This window comes from Seriola dumerili, unplaced genomic scaffold (genome assembly GCF_002260705.1).
Source record: "Seriola dumerili isolate Sdu_G_001 unplaced genomic scaffold, Sdu_1.0 BDQW01000149.1, whole genome shotgun sequence".
NCBI classification, from domain to species: Eukaryota; Metazoa; Chordata; class Actinopteri; order Carangiformes; family Carangidae; genus Seriola; species Seriola dumerili.
Genome location: NW_019174404.1, coordinates 21,725,262 through 21,745,271, shown reverse-complemented (window position 1 = coordinate 21,745,271; position 20,010 = coordinate 21,725,262). Strand labels below are relative to the sequence as shown.

The window sequence follows — 20,010 nt, the reverse complement described above, 5'->3', positions numbered from 1 at the left end:
GGACCATCTGCCTGACATCCCACGGGGTATCCACACACTGAGACCCCACCTGTCACCTCTCTCCACACTGGGAACTCTTGACAAAGATCCCCCTGCTGCAGGAGAGGAGAGGAGAGTGGCGGAGCTGTGATGAGCCCATTGTTTCTACCTGTAGCTGACACTTGTACCCTCAGCTGGAGGGTTATTTACCAGAGAGCCTTTGTCTCTGATGCAGAAGCTGGCACATCTGTACACAGAGGACTACACACACACACAGACTTTCATTGTCAGTTTGTTATTGAAGTAACTGGAACACAACCAATGACTACAATGTCACAGCAAGTGGGATTTACACAGTAAACACCAGGATGCACAGTCAGGTTATCAAACAGAATAATAACTATAACAGAAAGATTCACGTTACTTCATCAGACCAATCGTCTGCACGTGGTTTTAATGTCGGGCTCTAATAATACAACGCGATGCTTTCGTTTCATCTCACTGGGTCAGAGGTTGCTGGGAGGTTGTCATGGGAACCTGGCTATTGATGGTGATTCGCTGCCTGGTTTGACATCGGATCATCCCTATGATGGCTCTTCTGAACCTGGAGGAAAAGATCATTTATGCCCTTGAATGCACCACAAACACATCTGTCTATCACATAATGTAAAAACGGAAACACACTCACTTCTTGTTGGCTACGACATAAATGCAGGGGTTGTAAAAAGTGGAGGATTTGGCAAAGAGAGGAGCGATGATAGCCATCGGGGCAGGTATGGTCATTGGGTCACCGAATGACGCCCAGAGACACACGAGGGAGTAGGGAGACCAGGCCACCAGGAACATGACAATCATCACTATGGACATCTGACACAGATGGAGAGAGGCGAGACCGTTAGGAGAGAGACACGAAGGTGAAGAAGAAGAAGAAAAGAACATGAGGCGGGATCTCAGTGATCTCTCTGTTTGTCCTGGTCAAGTAGATTCACATGGAGGTCAGTGATGTGGGTGTGTCTGTGGACACCGAGCGGTCTGAAATAAATATATGTCTCTAATCAATCCCAGTGTTTGAGGTGTGACTTTGAGGTGTGTTCCTGGTAAGTGGATGAGGTCTTAGGACTGTCCCAGTGTAAAGCCATCATGTCTGTGCAGTCATTGTCTCACTGTCAAACCATCAAGTCCATGAGGACTCTCTAGCAGACCTGTAGGGCCCTTGATGCACACTTTCTATAAGTCTGCATTTCAAATGCCTGAGGGACTTTGCCTGAGGGAATTACCCACAGTTCACAGTGTTGTGACATTCAACACAGGGTTACCATGGTTACCAGGGGAGGTCTGGAAGCGTTTAAAATATGCTAAACAAGAAGAAAAAAACACTTTGCTCAGTGGTGATTCAGAGCCTGGACTGTGTGTGGTCATTTGTCCTGTGATGACATATATACTTTCCTCATCGCAAACGGAGAGAAGTGAGCGTGTAAAAAATGCAAAACCCAAAAAGTCCCCAAACCCACAATTATACGAAACATGTTTTGGTGTCGTCAAGGTAACATGATATGTCACAAAGTGCTGTCCTATTCGTCTTTATAGTATTTGGAGCCCTCGAAGCGTCTCATGCTCAATCACTCACACCAGGTGACGTCAATGAGGTCTCAGAGGGTTCAGGGGTTGGGGGGGGGGGCATTGGGATTGGGCCCAACACTGACCATGACAAGCTCGGCAGTGAGCCTACAACTTGTCTACAGCAGCCGTGTAGCAAAAGCAGCTGCTGCAGACCAGGACCGGCCCATATCTGTTTACAGATATCCTCTCTGAAGCTCACAGCCCAGTACACCATCAGTGTAGCGACATACTGTATACAAAACTCAACTGGTGCCTGTGGGTCGCAGTTCTAGTTCTTAGCCTATGAAGACTGTATTGATTAAAACCGAATACAGACTCGTGTGAGACGGACGACCATAAAATGTGACTATCGCTGTGTCCCAATTCAGGGGCCGCATCCTTCGGAGGACGCGGTCTACGAAGATGTGGCCCTTTGCAGTCGTCATAGATCGCGAAGGCCGGAATGAAATGAGACGGTCTGGTATATACGGAGGATTTTTTACTGTGCGTCCCCAGCTGTGCCAGCCCTCACATTTAGTCGCAAAGAGAGCCTCAGCAGTCGAACCACTAGCTGTTGAACTGAGCTGAAACCCAACATTAGCCAAGAGGGATCCACCCGCTGGATCCTTCGTGGTCCAGGAAAATAAGGGCGCATTTCTCGGCCGCATTCGGAGGGGGCATTTGAAATGGGACGGTGTAGTCGCACTGCTGTGACGCAGTAGGTCTTCAAACGCAGCCTCTGAACTGGGACACAGCTTATGCCAACATTGCATTTGGATGCATTGAGTCTTCCTCATGTCACGTCTCTGCCGTGGTTGCAGTGAACTCCTGAAGCCTTTCACCGGTGGCTCATTTTCAGGGCAGCATGTGGAGGAAAACACACTGATTAACTGACTGTTAGCCGGATGCTGAGCAACTCTGTCGAACCGAAACGACGGCCTCCACCAACTACCTCAGGGACACGCAGCAGCGGAAAAAGAGCGAGAGCCTGAAAGAGGCTCAGTTTTCACCTTGGTGACGTCCATCTGGTCGGACCAGTCGACGTTGATGCTGTCCAGGCAGTTTCCGGCTTTGTACCTCCTCACAGTGACCGACACGTTGTAGTAGCAGTAAAACATGACGGAGAGAGGCAGCACGAAGTTCACAGCAATCACCGCCATAGTGTAAGAGATGAAGGAGCTGTGGAGGAGAAGCAGAGTCAGTGTCACACGGTCACACACTGGGTCGTACCTTGTGTCAGGCCCGGCTAACGTGTTAGTGTGTGTGTTAATGTTGTAAATAAAGTTTAATAATCTACATTCAGTTCAAATTTAGTTAATAAAAGACTGTAAAAAAACTAACTATGTACTACTACTACTAGTAACTATTCATTAACATTAACTACATCAGGTACCAAACAGGTTACGTTTTCCCCTGTCTCTTTATTATTAGCAGACCTGGTGAGGTGAAGGGTCATGGGTCACAGGGAGGAGTCCATTCGGTTTTAGGACAGATGTGTGAATGGGAATTCTTTCCTCTGGAGCCTGGTTCATGTTGTTTGACACTATCGTGGGCTGAGGTCTGCGCTCTCTGAGTGTCTGTCTAGATAAGAATCAGCTCATATCTGTTTGTAGGGGAACTTTACGCATTATTAATAGAGGTAGTATCAATTTCAATCTGGCCGTCTATAAACTGGGCCTGTGTGTTGCAGTTCATCAGTTTTCAGTGCTCTCTGGTGGATAAACCCTGTAGTGGAGACACTGTTTCTAAATGTCTTCAGATACCTTTACTTATTTAGTTCTTTTTTTGTACTTACTTTAATTAATTATTTATTTCATTTATTATTTCAATGTTATTATTTTATTATTGTTCCATGTCATTTTACAGTTATGTTTTTAATATAGTTTTATGTTAATTTTATGTATTTTCATGTGAAGCACTTGGTGGACGTTATTTCTTTGTTGTAAAGCTTTTTGTGCTACATTTCCTGTATGAAAGGTGCTATACAAATAAAGTTTATTATTATCATTATCATTATTATGAGTCTGGCTTTATTAAGGAAGTGGTAGTAGCAGCTGTGACAGCGTTAATATCAGTAGAATAACAGGATGGTTCTGTGGTTTTTAGCTCTAGTAGAAACTTTTAATACGAGCTCTAACAGTAAAAGAAGCAGCAGCAGTTTAAATACGTTTCTAAAGTGGGCGTTATATTAGCGAGGTTGGGGTCCATTTACAGAAGCCCACCATATAAAATGTGTCACACTAGTACATGCTGGGGCACTACTGGGTTATCTTGTTTTAAACTGCTTCAGTCATTTCCTCAGTATTTTTGATAACTCACGCATCATTCTGTCTCCAGTTGATGGTGCATGTAGCTCCAGTGGGGTCGGGGGCGTAACCAGCCCAGCCCACTATGGGCATGGAGGACCAGAACACGGCGTTCAGCCACGCTGCCAGGATGAGGAGGTTGTACGATCGCACCGTCATCTTCTGCCCTGGAGAGAGAAGCGACACCACATTCACAGTGAGACAGGCGGTGAACTGTACATCCGGTGTGCAGGTACTGCTTTCATTAACATGTGGCCCATTTCTATTGAGTTGATGTTGTAGTTAGTTTCCAATTGTTTGAATAAATTAACACTTAAACTGACAGTTTTTAAAATTGTTAATTTACAACTGATTATCCTGTTCGTTTTTTTATCTGTGAGCTTAATATCTGATCAACCCAGAACAAGATCATATCAGTCTGAAAAGAAAGAAAGAAACAAACAAAGAAAGAAACACAACGTTTTACTTCAGTTTTAACCTTTAATTCATGGCTGCAGTACAGGTCCCTCTAAAGCTCTGTGGCTGGAAAGCGACGGCAGCTCTACTGCAGCAGTGGAACCAGAACAGAGAGAGGTGATCTGTGCTGTTGAGATCTCATGAGAGTTTGTAGCTGAGACAGAGACAGGTCTCTCATAATGTAAATGTTCTCCTGGTCTGTCTGAAGACTGTCATTTAATGTGAGAATGTTCTGAAGATCTGTTGTGAAAAAACTGATCCAATATTTATTCGGGCGACTACGAGGTGAAAGAATCATCATCTGTGATCAGGTTCACTTCTCCCATTGGAGTGAACAGACTCAGACCTGCTGCTGGTCTCCTGAAGGAGAAACCCACCAGACGCAGATACAGGAAGTAATTAAAAGTGCACCGTCTCCTTTCTTATCTGTCTCTGGTTATACTGACATTACTTTGTCCACCCACTTCCTCTCAGGGAGAGTGACACAGAAACACCTCTCTGTGTAACACAACGCAGTTCAACAGCAACACCAACTGATCACACAAAACCTGAACACAACAACCTTCATGAAGGACTGTTGTGTTACTCCGCGGTGCGTCTCGGTGTACGCTGCGGTCAGGCGCATGCAGAGCGGTAAACAGATACCTATGTCTGGTCGACAGATGGTGAGGTAGCGGTCCATGGCCACCACGGTCAACAGGCCGATGCTGGCCATGCCAAAGAAGATGTTGAGAGCTGCGTAGACCTGGAAACAAAGCACAGAGATTCAAACTTTTTTTTTGTAGTTCATGATTTGTGATGGTGCCTTGACTTTTATTCACTAAAACTATTTGCATTATTTGTGACACAAAAACACAACAAATAAATCAACTTGTAGAGATTTTAAGTTGCAGTACTGTTGCGTTGAAATAGATGGAGTGGAAGCCACTGAGATCAAAATGATACACACTGATAAGTAACAATAAATGTAGAATAGTGTTTTCACCTAACACAAGCAAGAAGTCAGAGGTCTCTGATGAACTCGAGTTCACAGCGTACTGAGATGAGCTGAGACCAGCAGCTGCCAGGTGGGTTGGATAGACACATTCCTCAACCTGCCAGTCTACTGTGTGCCTTTGGTTAGCAGTAAGGTATATGACATTTATAGTGAATGGATGAAATGATTGTATTGTCCTTTTTCTTTGGAGGAAAGGTGACAGTGATCTCTGCTGTGTGGACGACGACATGTAAACTGAGTGAGCAGCAGTGAGCAGACAACGAAGAGACGACCAAGGACCAAGACGAAGGAATGACCTAAAGAACTTGGGGTCACAGACAGAGAGAAAACAGGCAGGACTAATGCCACAGAGGACCAACAGTGCTCTTTGAAAAGACCTTCTTTCTATTTGATAACATGCTCAAGAAAAAGAAAAGAAATAGAATCACCTTGTGTATTGAGTTTTCAAGTCTTTTTCAAGTCTTTTCAGGCCACCAGAGTGCAGCTAATATCATATGCCAGTATCAAGAGCTTAAACAATATCCATCATTAACCTCCAAAAATATTAAACTGTCAGCTGCATAAACCTGAATCACCTCCTCCACCAACCAGCCACGTTGTAGGAAGTATGCTCACAGTCTCTCCTTCCTGAGTTACAGCACTGAAAAATGAGTGTTTGCAGAACATTATGATGTCACAGTAAAGTTGACCTTTGACCTTTTGGACATAAAATGTCATCACTTCATTTTATCTTTTGACATTTGAGTTGAATTGTTTCATCCTTAATGATTAAATTTGTGAGTTATGGCCAAAAACGTGTTTTGTGAGGTCACAGCGAGACAGGAGTGATGATGTTCCCTCTGGGCGTTCCTGGAAGTATTCATAATGAGACAGATCATCCGTCTCATTTCACATACTCTCATCAGTACACACTGTGCACACTCTGTACACTACACTACAGGCTGATGGCTACGCAGCCAAGATGCTGACCATTGAGGCTGAGAAGTGTCCAGTGCTTCACTCTCTATTGTGAATGCCCTGCTACCAGAGGAATTTCCTTCTTAAGGAGACGTCAATTGGTGTTACTGTCAGAGATGCACATGTTTAATTATGTCCCTCTTTGGGCCTCCTATTGGTGCAAATACATTTAGGTGTAAGTCGTATCATCCAATATCCATGATACTGCATTCCCCTTTTCTTATTTGTGTAACAGCTCATTTCACAGACCATCCTTCATTCACTTGTATCCCCCTGGACGAAGCCAAAAGTTTGTATCAACAGGAGACACAGTCTGACAGGACGTGAGACCAGGACACAGTTGTTGATCGTTTACAATGTGTTCAACAGTATCTGGCTGCGACTTAATGAGACAACTGGCTGAGGGAATCAAGCAAGACTGAGCCAACAGAATAAATTCTGTACTGGACCAGTCCCCCACCCCAGAAAATCATAATAAGTCCTGATTAGGAAAGTATTTTTGGCATAGGAGCTTTTCTTTGTATATGTGTGTGTGTGTGTGTGTGTGTGTGTGTGTGTGTGTGTGTGTGTGTGTGTAATAATTCTGATAATCCATAAACAAGTCGATTTCCTCTGACTTTGTATTATATAGGAACGCCATTACTGATGGTCTGTCTGGCTCTGTCTGGAGTTTTCCAGCTCTCCCTCTCACTGTAGCTTAATATCACATGGGTCAGTGTCAGTGTGCAATAACAAGAGCTGAGGAAAAAACTCCTAATCTGCTGAAATATTCCCAACACGTGTCCTGCAGCGGAGCAGCAGCTGAAGTGAACGTGCGTCAGTGTGCTCACAGGTTTAGCCTCAGGCAGCTCACAGTAAGTCATGGTAGTGTGACATTTCTGAAGGGTTTAGAAAACATAACAATGTTTTTATGCAGACGACAAGGCTGGTGCTACTTCTGACTGAACCTGGCGAATAACTGGAACATATTTGTACACATTTGGGAGAAGTAGTGGATTGAATATATTCTTCTCGAAAACACCTCAGCACACATTTAACAGATAGTGAGCACAGGAGGGGGCAGAGTCCAACCTCATGCACTACTGGCCAAAAGTTTTCCAGTTTTTATTTTGAATTGAAGGCCCTGCTCAGACCTGGTATTATCATCTCAGGTGATCCAATCACAAGTGGTCAGCTCTAAGTTCAGGTGTGAACACGTTGAGGATGCGGTTGAGTTTTGGCTGCTGCTGGTTTCCTTCCAGCTGCCTGTGGCTCTTTTCCTGGCTGCTGGTGCTGTTAGTTTGTTATCCTGGATACTTCTGTGACACTGTGTTAAGTTTTGTTTAGTGTTTATTAGCGACTGTGTCGATGGTTAAAGTTTAGCCAGTTAGCAGCTAATGCTAAGTTCACGGCAGCGATAGCAGTAGTCGGAGACTAGATAACGAGCCCTCAGATGAGGAAGCCCCCGTCGTGACTGTTGACTGTTTATGTGACTGTTATGGAGAAATCTGGTTGTATGTTGAACATATGTTATATGTGTGTAAATGAGTGAGCCATTTTAACCCTTTAATGAGTTGGAGAGGTGGGGGACTTGTTTATTTTTCTACATTTATGGTATTTTGTTTTAGCGTGAGCAGGTCAGACAGTGAGAATCTCTGTGTAGATGGAGGCGGGTAACGCTGTGTAGTGACTGTGAACCTGAAGTGATATTATTGCTCTTGCAGAAAACCTTCATTAAACGTGTATCACCAGATTGAGCCTGTGTGACATCAGTCTGTGCACTGCTTCACTATCACCCCGGTTACTGCTACCTGGGGAAAGTGCTATCAGCTTCCTGTTTTGGTTGTGCAATGACAGACACACTTCCTTTGTACCCGAAGACAGAATTACAAAGTGAAACCAAAGATTAGAAAGAAGCAATCTAATGGTGTAATGGTGTCATTACTCTATAGTCATTACATTGTCCATCCGCATTTGTTTCATAATGACAAGTTAAAGCAAAAAAACCTACTGTCAATCTAATGTATATTTTAAGCCACACAGTGAAAAAACAAAAGAAAAAACTCAATTTTTGAAAATCTTTTAAATGTATATGTGGTTCAATCATCCATTAAATAGTGCACAGATATGCAGTAGATGCTGTGTGTACATAGTAGAATTACAGTTGACGTCACTCGTCGACTAACCTGACAACCGGTGTAGCCAAATTTCCAGCTGCCGTGGATGTCGGAGGCAGCCGACATGGGGTAGCCGATACCAGCCACTCCGATGTCGGTGAAAGCCAGGTTGATTATGATGAAGTTGGTGGCAGTGCGCAGCTCCTTGAACTTGACAAACATGAGCAGCACCACAATGTTGCTCGCTAAACTGATGACACCTGAGAGGAGGAAAGAGGACGAGAGGAAGTGTCACAGTGTGGGAGGTAGAAATCCTGAAACACCCGAAACTGTATTTATACTGAGCCAAAGTCACAGTGGCTGAAGAGGAAAGAATGAAAGCTATGTAGCCTCTTCTAATGCGCCTCATGATGGTGAGCTTTAGAATGACTGATAAACATGAGCGTGCTGCGTATGTTATATGATCTGCTGCCAGCAGCTGACCATATATGACACATGACCAGGGGAACAAAGTGGAGTGGAGCACACGCAGGCAGTGTGTCTGCACTCACCCGATAACATGAGCGCTGGAGTAAAAACCAAGGCGTTCTGCAGCCGCCACACAGCCAGTGTGTTCCAGGCCTAGGCCCTCTAGCCTCACTGATAAACTGTTAGTGGAAGTTTCAGTTACAAACAAAATTGTCTGCCTGTGTGTGTGTGCTCTGTCTGTTGCACTTACCGTATTGTCAGGATATGGGATCCCAAGAGCATGACATAGGTTGGGACTAATCATTGTGGATCCGGTGATGTTTAAAACTTAAAGTCTTTCCAGTTCCAAAATAATCTAAATTGTCTAAACTTTATCCCATGGGTAAAGCTGTCAGAGTTGACGTAGGGCCTGAGATGAATAGATGCTGAGAGTTGCTCAGTTTCTCCAATAGCAGGAAAAAGTCTTTCTTTCAGGATGAGAGTGAGGTTTCCTGACAGTGTCTGGTTAATCAGGTGTGGAGTTAGAAATGTCTCTTCCGGTCCTTGGCCCAGCAGTGGTTTTGGGGCTTTTTTGGGTGTAGAGACATACAGTAGCTTTTATGTCGTCTTTTACAGAGGATGACCATATTCTGAAACTTCCAAAGCGGGACGTTCATGCACGGACACGTGTGTGCCTTTTTTAAGAATCGCAATGCAGCAGAATGGTATTATTACCTACAGTGTGTGTCCCGTTCTGTGTGAATGGTGTAAAACTGAATAAAAATAGAAGTAAAAAAGAATAAATAAAAGTTGGTCACAAACAGCAGACATTATGAGCTGTCAAACACAGGTGTTACGAATAAAGTTATGATTTGCTGCATTGAATTTCAATAACTGCTGCGTGAGTCATTATTAATGTCACCTGGCTTCTCCTGCTGTGACAAGTCACATGACTGCTGTGAAAAACATGTGTGAGTATAAGCAGACAGGAGGGCTGTGATAGGAGCAAACAAATCAAACAAAACGCCATGATCAGTAACGAGATGGACGGAGTTTCAACAAAATAAAAAAAAAACAAGGCTGATGCTGATTTATCAAATCAAAAATATGAAGAAACCTACTGCATCCTGCTTTCAGTGAACTCACACTCACTCAGTGAAACAACCCAAACCAACATTGTTTCTACTGTTGCTTTTTGTTTCACTGCCTCATTAAGAGTAAGAGGAAACAAAGAAATGTTTGTATTCAGAAACTACTTTGAAGATGTTGGCTTGGTCCTAGGAAGGATCTGAACATTAAACATGTTTTCATATGATCCAATCTCAGTAAACCACCATGACACAGTGCCAAGGTCTGGATAAGTTACATAATACTATCAGAACAGCTTTTCAAAGGATAACAAGACTGTTCTTTCACCATTAACAGCCCTGCAAAGTCTGAGCTTCCATTAAACTCTGGGGTATAAAAACTGTGACCTGGACAAACAACTTCAACTATCACTGGACAGACACTAAACATAACCAATCCTTTAACGTTATCTGGACATAGTTTCATCAGTGTAATAAATAAATTCTGTATACATGTGTACGTACATGTATACTTTACAGAAGTACACAATACAACAACAGTGGTAGGCTGATCTCTTCTTCTATAAATTACATCAATACACGTCTAATTTGCAACTGCAAATACATTTGTGATAAACATGACGCTGCATGTAATATTTTTTATCAACAAAATAATAAAAGCAACAATAAAAAAAAAGTCCTGAAGGTATCTGTAAAATTAATTTCCAACATATTTTGTTGTAATAGTTTTATGGTTATGGTTCAGTAACTCTTTGTTGGGATTAGAGTTGGTTGAATATTTAAAAAGTCAACTGAAACTTGTGTTGAGTGTGTTTAAACAAAGAAACACCACTGACCCCTGAGCCACATTATCTGACTGCGAAAGTTTTCCACAGAAGAACATAAAGCAGTGAGATCACAATCATCATCACAATCATTATTCCACTGGCTGTCCTCCGGTTGGTACCGTACCTGCAGTGATCAGATATGCAGCCACTATGTTGTGCTCCAGCTGGGTGAAGGCACTTTCTCCCCCGTAAGGTGCGACATCATCTGAGATATTGACTCCAGAGTCCATCCCCATGTTCAGAGTTGTTGAGGTCGACAGTCACAGTCGTCCCACGAACAGTCTCGGACAGGAAGTTACACACAAAGCTAATAAACAGTGTAGAGGTGTAGACAGTCCGCGTTGTAATACGCTGCTTCTGTCTAAAAAGTGTACGGCCTTTGGAGAGCTGTGGGGGGGGGTGAATATGGACGGATGGGGTGAGGGGGGATTATCACATACCACCGCTCCCCTGTCCCCAGTGAGCAGGAGGACCTCTGTGTGTGTGACATGGGCAGCAGGGCCACACTAGACAGGATTACCTCTCACGTGTAGTCGGTTGCAGGTTCGGCTCCGACCAATAAGCTCTGACATTACAAAGCTGAAGCTGAGTCAACGCCTGACTGAAGACTGTTCACTTCACAGAGGGTTCGAAACCATGGGCAACACGGACACCCGGATCACCAGCTGGTAAAGGTCAGAGGCCGCAGAATGACTGTGTGGTGATTAGTTGTTTCATTAATATAAAGTCATATAGAAAGAGCCTTAAAGTGACTGCATTTATATCTGATCTCCTGGCCCTGGTTTATGTAGTTTTAAAGAGTAGTGAACTATTACTACCACACTGCTACTACTTCTTACTCATCACACATAGGCTATGTCTCAGTTCAGGGGCAGCATCCTTCAAAGGCTGCATCTGAAGACCGATGGCATCCATGCGGTGCGGCAAGGCTGCCCCCGTTTCAAAGGCTCCTTCAAGACGAGTGGGTCCTTCTGAGATTCAATGCACACAAGTGATGAATCACTTTTCTAAAAGAGAATAGGACTCCGCAAACAAAACAGCGGCCGAGGATAAACAGGAAATGCTCTGTACACCAGACTCATTTTGTTCGGGCCTTAGCGGTCTTCTGTCTTCGGTCTTCACCTTCGTAGACGGCGTCGTCCGAAGGGTGCGGTCCCTTGAATTAGGATGCAGCCAATGTGTAACTGTTGAGACAAGGAGATTCTAGAGGAAGTTTTGAAAGTTCTTCATTTTGAAACAGTGGAGGAACCTGTTATGGTGTTTTGAGGAACCGCCAAGAAAGAAGAAGAAAGAACACCTAAGGTTACTTGAGGAACCTTTATAGAAGTGCTGCAATAGTGACGTTATACATATTATAAATGATGATGATGAAACAGCAGATGTCTTTAAGCAAGGTTTTATTTAAATGCAGGTGCAGCTATAATGACTGAAGGTTGAACATTTATTATTTGCAAAAAATATAAGACAAATTTCACACTGGGCCCTGGCAGGGTTTCTACTCAGCAGCAGCACACAACAAACACAGTATCTAACATGACATGACATTTACAATGTGGTGTTAATATTAGTGTTGTTTCTATTGCATATTCTGTACTCACTTATCCAAATGAACCGCACCACAGGAGTAATACTCTCCAGAGTTCCATTACAACAAACAATACATGACATGCATACAAGAGTCCTACCAATGACTGACTATGAATGACTGGCGGTGCTCTTACCTTGTCAATTGCATAGAACCCGTCTGGATTTTTGGGGAACAGGTATGGGACTAAGAGTGTGTCCTGAAGAGGAAAAAAAAAATTTAGATCAGTTTTCAATGATGACATAAATGATTTGAATAACGTCAAATAAAGTTCTCAATATCCAGTGTTCTGCATGAACGTGCTAAATGAGAGCCTTTCATTGAACACGCTCAATTTTTGTGACGGTGAACAGTGAACTGAACATTTTCCTTTTGCTACTAATGAACGTGAACATACATCGTTCACTCTGGCATCGTTCACTCTAGTTAAAGAGCTCATGCACCAGAAGGTGGCAGTAATGCGCCAAATAGCTGTTTGCTAAACAACCCCAGAGGAGGAAGAACTATGGTGTAAACCCAACCGGCATGCAGTGTGTGGTGCTGATAATACAAACAACGCTGTCATGGTTTGACACTTTTTGTCTGGACTTTTGATTTATTTCCTGTTTTATTTTGTAGTAGAGTTCCTCGTGTGTCCACTGTGTCTTGTGTTTCCTTCTTGATTGTCTGCCCCGCCCTAATGTGCTTCACCTGTGTGCAGTCACCCTTGCCTTCCTTGTGTGTATTTAATCTCTGTGCTCCCTGTTGTCAGTTTGTCTGTTTTAATCAGTATGAATTTTTGAAGTTTGAGTCTTTTGCTCCAGGGTTACCAGTGTTTTGATTTTCTGTTATACTTCTGATGATACTGTATCCTCAGTGTCTCCCTCTGTTTCTGTTTTTGGACTTTTGTTTCCCGGGCTTTGTTCTGAACCAAGTAAGACTTGTTTTAGTGTTTTCTTTGTTTAATAAATCACCTTTTTTCTTTCTTTTTTTTCCCACTTCCTTAGATTGCCTGCATTTGGGTGCTTAACACTACAAAACCTGACAAACATCTCCTGGTGCTGCTGAATTAGGTCATATGAACATTTGAACAGGAAAAACTAAATCTCACGTTTATCTCTCCCGTTATTTTTCAGACACATCGGCAGCAAATCTGAAACGACACATGCGGATCCTCGGTCGGCCATTTATTTTTATTTTATTTATTTATTTGTATTGAAAAAACTCTTAATGTACCCAAAATTAATTTTACCACAGTCTGGCTTAAGATAGTCGAGAACTAATCTGCTTTGTGCAACGGATGAATTTTTACGTCTGTCTGAAGTCTGTGTTATACTTAAGCCACAGTGAGTATTTTAGTGATTCTGCTATAGACCCAGACTGCTAGGGGAACTATGACGTTCCTCTTGTTAAAGGAGTTTCTCTTCCCCACAGTCACCCGGTGCTGCATCTGACAGTGTAAGAGGAGATGACGCTGGTCAACTGTATAACTGAGTCAGCCTTAAACTTACCAAACATATTCATCCATGTTGAAGGTTTTCACATATTTGATGAAATGTTCCACTTCTGTAGTATTCTATTAACTTCTGGTAAACAGCCATAAGGAGTGCTCCCTGAGAGAAATAGACATGTTAACACACTCCGCATTATACTGATGACCTCTGAGCCTGGAGAGCGCTGTCTGTGTGATGGTGCTCACCTGTAGGTAAACCGAGAGTGAAGTATGCTCTTGCTGAATGCCTGAACTGGATGATTTTGTTGCGGATGTATCTTAGCTGCCACTCACTGGCCAGTCCATACTCGTCCGGATACCGCTTCATCGTGTATGGATTTCTACTGAAATAACAACAATGTAAAAAACAATGACAGTCACTCTGGATTTTACTGACGCCATGGAAACTGATGGACATAAAGTGAGACAAAACCACGCCAAACTCAATTCAAAAACTGCTAATTTTAATGTGGCTGCTATCATAGTTGTTACTTTACAATTAGTCACTGATTTAAAAGTATCTCTCAAATACAGGTTTGTCTGAAAAGGACCGGCTGTTATCTACCGCTGAGGCAGAGACAGATGGCTCCTGACAGTTAACACTGTCCATAAAACAGGACTGCTGCCAGGTAAACTGCCAGATTTTCCATTATGTTTCGGTGAGGCAGTGGCTAATTTAGCAAGAAGAGGCAACTTCAACAGGAGTGATGCCTCTGAGTTTGTTGAATGTACACTTACTGCACACGTCACTGAACTGACGGTCAGTTAGTTAAACCATAAACTAGAGTTAACACGAACAACAGTTTAACAAAGAATGTTTTACCTGCCGGAACAATCGGTTTGTCGGGGGAGGAATCACTGTCACGCGACTGTTCCATCACTGATCAAATGTCGGTCAAGTGATTTCACCAACAGTCCTTGTGCACTTATGGTAACGGGTGCTGGAAGGCCTGAAGGATGTGTACAGACTGAGTGAAAAGGTTATTTTAAATATTAATAATGAAATATTAAACTCGGTTTCCTGAATATGGCTCCTTGTCTGACAATCAGTTTTGCTGAAAACAAAAAAAACATGAATTAAATAATAAAGTTTCCTCGTAACATGGAAAATTCCCTATGTAATTCCTTAATAGATTCGCTAAAATGTTCAAAAGATTCCTATTCAGAATAAACAGTTTGATTTGTATGACCATAATATCCATACTAAAACTTGAATCATTTCCTATTAAAGACTGATAAAAAACTTTCATTCACCTTCTCATATTCAGGGAAAACACTCTGAGATCATACACAGAAATCTTAATTTTACGATACCATTTTGGTAATTACCTTATAATCAACCTTTATGTTCAATGTCATATTTACTGTGACAACAATCACTGGATACAGTGAATAAGTTTAATCTTTGCTTGCTACGTGCACTCTTAAAGTGTCCAGGTGTGCACATGTAACATCAGACTACCACCACAGTGTTGCGCTGTCCTCAGCACCTGTGCACATTGTGATCGAGACACTTTTTGAAAAAACAACATCATTTTCTCGTTTAAGTTAATCTAAAATATTTACAATTGATAAGAGTTCATGTGTTGATGTATGTACGTGTCCTCCTCTTTCTACTTCTGTCTTCATGTATGAACAACAGCTGTGATATCTGTGGACATCAGTTATTCAGATGCAGAAACCGGCGACGTCCCTCCTCACTAGGTCGGTTTTTAGTGCAGATATCACCACAGCAACGTTTCATCAAGCTCTCATCCAACTACACAAACGAAGCAGCGAGCAGCTCTATGGTCCTGGACTCAATAACAGCCAATTCATTACTTAAGTTCCCTTCAAAATGTAACTGATCTGTAGTTTACATTGACTTTGAGACACAACAAAAAACACACATGGAGTGATTATGTCATCATGCCCTGTTAACTCTCCAGATAGACTGCTGTCTTTATGAGTCTCTCCTGAGCCATTGGATGAGTTGTATGGTGCTGTCAGGTGACATGTGTAATTCCATTTCAACTCAGAACTCTGAGTGCCACATTTTGTACAGGATGGCAGACGATATTTGACGAGGGAAAATAAGAAAAACATGTTGTGCCCGTCATGGAAAATGTTATTTTGACAGGCTCCTGGTTGAAGAAATTCACTACAAGTCCTTGGTTCCAAGTTTGCTGTAGTAATGTGAGTTTATTGTATTCTAAATACGGTGAGCCAACGACACAGTGCGAGGTCTAGGCAACAGACTGACCACAGAACGAAGAGCAGGAGACAGTTATACAGTGGAAATAAAGGGGATGGAGAGGCCTTAACAGTGTAACACCTAGAGTTAAATTTACCAGGGCCAGGAAGGGCCCTTGATTTGAGAATCAGCTTGGCAGGTAAAGGTGTTGATAAAACAGTATGTACTGGAGAGACAGAGGAAGCAGAGAGGGTTGTCTGTACGACACAGATGGTTTTGATTAATAAACAGGAGGGGTACTTAGTTCAGTGGTAGTATTTCTTTGATCGAAAATCAAGGGCCAACCAGTAGGGTTATAGAATTATTCGTCTTAGGTGTATTCAATCATCAGGTTTTCACATCAGGAACGTGTATGTGCTGTTCATCATTCAAAGTAGGCATCTGATTATCAGAAATGGGGAACGCCTTCATGGTGTATCTTCCGCCACCGGCTCGTTGCAGAGGAAATATGGTCACAATCTCCCCTTCCTGAGTGACTACATTTTTGCCAGAACATTATGATAGTCACAGTGAAGTTGACTTTGACCTTTTGGAATATAATATCATCACTTCATTTTATCCTTAGAGACATTTGAGTTAAATTGTGTTTAATTAGTGAATGCATTTGTGAGTTTTTGCAAAAACTTCTTTGTGAGGTCAGTGGATTTAACACTTTGTTCACAACAAAATCTAGTCAGTTCATCCTTAGTCCAAGTGAATGTTTGTGTCAAATCTCTGAAGAAATTCCCTCAAGGTGTGACTGAGTATAACGTTCACGAGAATAGGACCGCAACCTGAAAACATACTGGTCCAGTCTGGGCTGTCACAGCGCAGAGGGTAAAAAAGATCAGTCCTCTCTTTCTCAGTCATGGGACCAACAGCAAGGATGAAGGTGTGTAGGTGCACTTTATGGTGGTCTTACTACAGTGTAGGCACATGTCTGATATGAACCATTTTGTGCCAATTTACTGCTGTTAAACAGCACTCTATTAATCCTTTGGATGTCCAACATCTAATTATAACCCTACTCTTGAGTAACTGTCTTCAGAAGTTACATGAAGTAGAAAATGAACCAAACCTCGCTGTGTAGACTAGATTGACACCCCGCACTCAGAGAGCAAACAGTGATGACAATCTTAAAGATGTGCAAAGTTTGACTGCTGGAGAAGAGCTGAGCTGAAATGTTCACCGTATCCCACTGTTGAACACCATGTTTCCTGTTCAATGAGGACTTCACCATGTCTCATGAGTGTGGTCACAAGAACACTACAAAGACGTGTGAAGGAGTTTTTCTCACTTTAATATTCATCTTATTTTTTTTAGGTAACTGCACTACCAGCACATAGTTCAGGTATTACAACACTGTTAAGAAATGGTTCACAGCTTAGCTTCTTTTTATGATGGATCTAGATGTATCTTTAATCTCTGTAGCTAGGTAATAAAGGTCTTATAAGTATATTATATATCTCAGGATGTAGAGAGAAGCATAACGTCAGAATACTGCACAAACAAGTTCAAGTCAGGATGAGTGAAGCAGGGGAATGAATAAACATAATATTAATTAGTAAGAACATGTGACAGAGACAGCAGGCTTAAAGAGACCAATAGTCTTCACATATACTGTAATGCATCTTTACATGGTGCCACTGCTATTTTATGTACTTGAAGTGATGGTACTTTTCACCACTGCTGTGATGTGTGGTTGACTGACTTTCAGCCGACTTTGACCTTTGCCCTTTACTCTTCCTTTTTTCTGAGCTCGCTTCATCTTCAGAGAGAAAGAACAAACAGCAGCAGTATGTGTTTATTTATATTGTAAATACTTGTTATAGAGGAGAGATTTTACATTCAATTTGGATGTTATCAGAGTCATTGTTTTGGGAGCAGTTGGTTTGTATCGAGCTGTGGTGGAACTGTAGAGAGGTAGAAGTGTGAGGTAAGACTTGTCCTAGATTTTTCTCTTGAAGCTGAACATAAGGTTTGGTCCCAGGTGGTTACTGGAGACAGGAGGCTGGATACACTAGATCAAACTGTTAAAATGTCAGTTCACTCCTTCTTCTTGTAGTCCTCCAGTGGGCAGGATCCATACGATGGTCCCAGGATGCCATGGCGAACATACTCATTCCAATGGTGGTTTCTGGACAACAGACAGTGAGAGAGAGAGGAAATTTAGTCAGCTGGGGCCAATCAGATCTTACACTTCTGTGTAAAATCATCAGGTAATGTGTTGATACTGCTGGCGCAGGTTGGAATTCGATGCTCATATCACATTTCACGACATGAGATCACTGAGCTCTGACTCAACTCTCTCAGCTTCAGGTCTTTTCACTGGTTCACATATAAACTATGAACTACACTCTCAAATATTAGACAGTAAAAATGACTGAGTATGTTGTATCGTGACTGATTGCACCAGAATTATATGTGGTTAGATTTTTCCCTGAAAGATCTAAATGTATTCATCATTTTGTTTTACTAGAGCTCAAACTGTTTATATGAAATGTGTTGTCACAGTTGAAAGTTTGTATATGTACATAAAAGAAAATGGTAATATACATTTAAGTACTAAGTCACTTGTCATAACACATTACCATTAGTGTATTTAGAATAACATTTCTTTGCATATTTCATTAAATTGTGTATTTTTTTATGTGTCCAACAACTGCATATAAATATTACTATTTCATGTCAAATAGACCATTAATCTCCATCTGTGGGACAAATCTCTTTATAATCTCCTTTGTGAAAGATTCCTGGGACGTCACAACACGAGCTTTATCATGTCTGATTGAAAATTGTGAATAATGGGACAATTGTGAATACGTTTGACAGATTTTTTTGTTATGAGGTTCCCAAGCTAAAATTGACTTAATCACATAGTTCTAAAAGACCTGCACAATAATAAACAGGAGCTACACTGCTAATGCCAACATTTACTAATAATAGTAATCGTGTGTCAAATGTTACTCATCTAATACCCACTTAAGAGTAGAGTAAAATCAGTTTTGAGACAAAAGTGTTTAAAAAAAACAAAATACACTTGTGTGTTTCTGAACGAGACTGGTCCTCGAGGTTTATCATGATTCAGCACTACAGGCTTCCAGTTTGATGAAAGCTGCCAAATTAAATTTTTTTACAATAGCTGGACGACAGGAGGATTATTAGATTAACATCAGTGCACCAAATAAACTGACAACCGAGTGTAAATTATATTGAAATATCGAGAAGAAGTATTTTGTATTGTGTGTATTCACTGATGTCCTGCTTTGTTGGCTGCATGTATCAAGACATTGCGGTATAAACGACACTTTGAAAAGTTACTAAGGTTTTTCACACATGTATGTGCAACTGTCCCTGAAATCTGTGCATTACAACGACAATTTGAACTGTTACTTCCACAGAGACAGCGCACTCAGACATAGAAACGGCTACATCTGTTAGCATGGGCCTAGCTAACGACGGAAGCGGTTTAGGGGGAGCGGAGAAATTTAAATATTCAGACATGTAACGATTTAAGTTCAGAACCTTAAGTTAATTAGATGCAATGGTTTTATAAATCAAAATACACGGTTTAGGCGCCGCTGACTTCAGATACCAGTTTTTGACCTCGTCAACCAAGGACAAGCTGCTAGCTTGTGAGTCAGTTAGCATGGGACCAAGTGGCGGAAAGATTACAGCAGACTTCGACTGGGCCGATCTTTTCCTTGGCCGGTCTGGTGTAGATACTGGCTCTCTGGGAGACAGTTGTTTGCCGCAGGGCAGGGGCAGCACGGCTGGCGATGGTCCTCAGGAACCCCGGCATGTTTATCTCTACGATGAGAGATGTCTTCTCGACTGAAAGAGCTGCTATGGCGTCAAGAGGAAGTGATTCAATGCAAAGATCACTTTTCGTCATAGCCCATCGAAGACTACTAGCGCACTGCGACCTGGAGGACGATGTTCGTGGAGGAATTATGCTCTTCAGGAAAGCATTAGATTAAGATTTGTTTC

The 20,010-nt window shown here is 42.1% G+C and overlaps 1 protein-coding gene across 1 annotated transcript; it reads right to left on the bottom strand.

Moving 5' to 3' along the window:
• Positions 1-354: 354 nt before the first annotated feature.
• On the bottom strand, positions 355-11,025 carry rrh (retinal pigment epithelium-derived rhodopsin homolog). Its single transcript, XM_022751111.1, has 7 exons — positions 10,877-11,025; positions 8,460-8,650; positions 4,986-5,085; positions 3,898-4,051; positions 2,589-2,757; positions 668-846; positions 355-583 (listed from the first exon to the last, which is right to left on the bottom strand). Exons 1-7 carry the CDS (start codon positions 10,986-10,988, stop codon positions 478-480), a joined length of 1,011 nt encoding a protein of 336 aa, XP_022606832.1. The 5' UTR covers positions 10,989-11,025; the 3' UTR covers positions 355-477.
• Between the last annotated feature and the right edge of the window lie 8,985 nt (positions 11,026-20,010).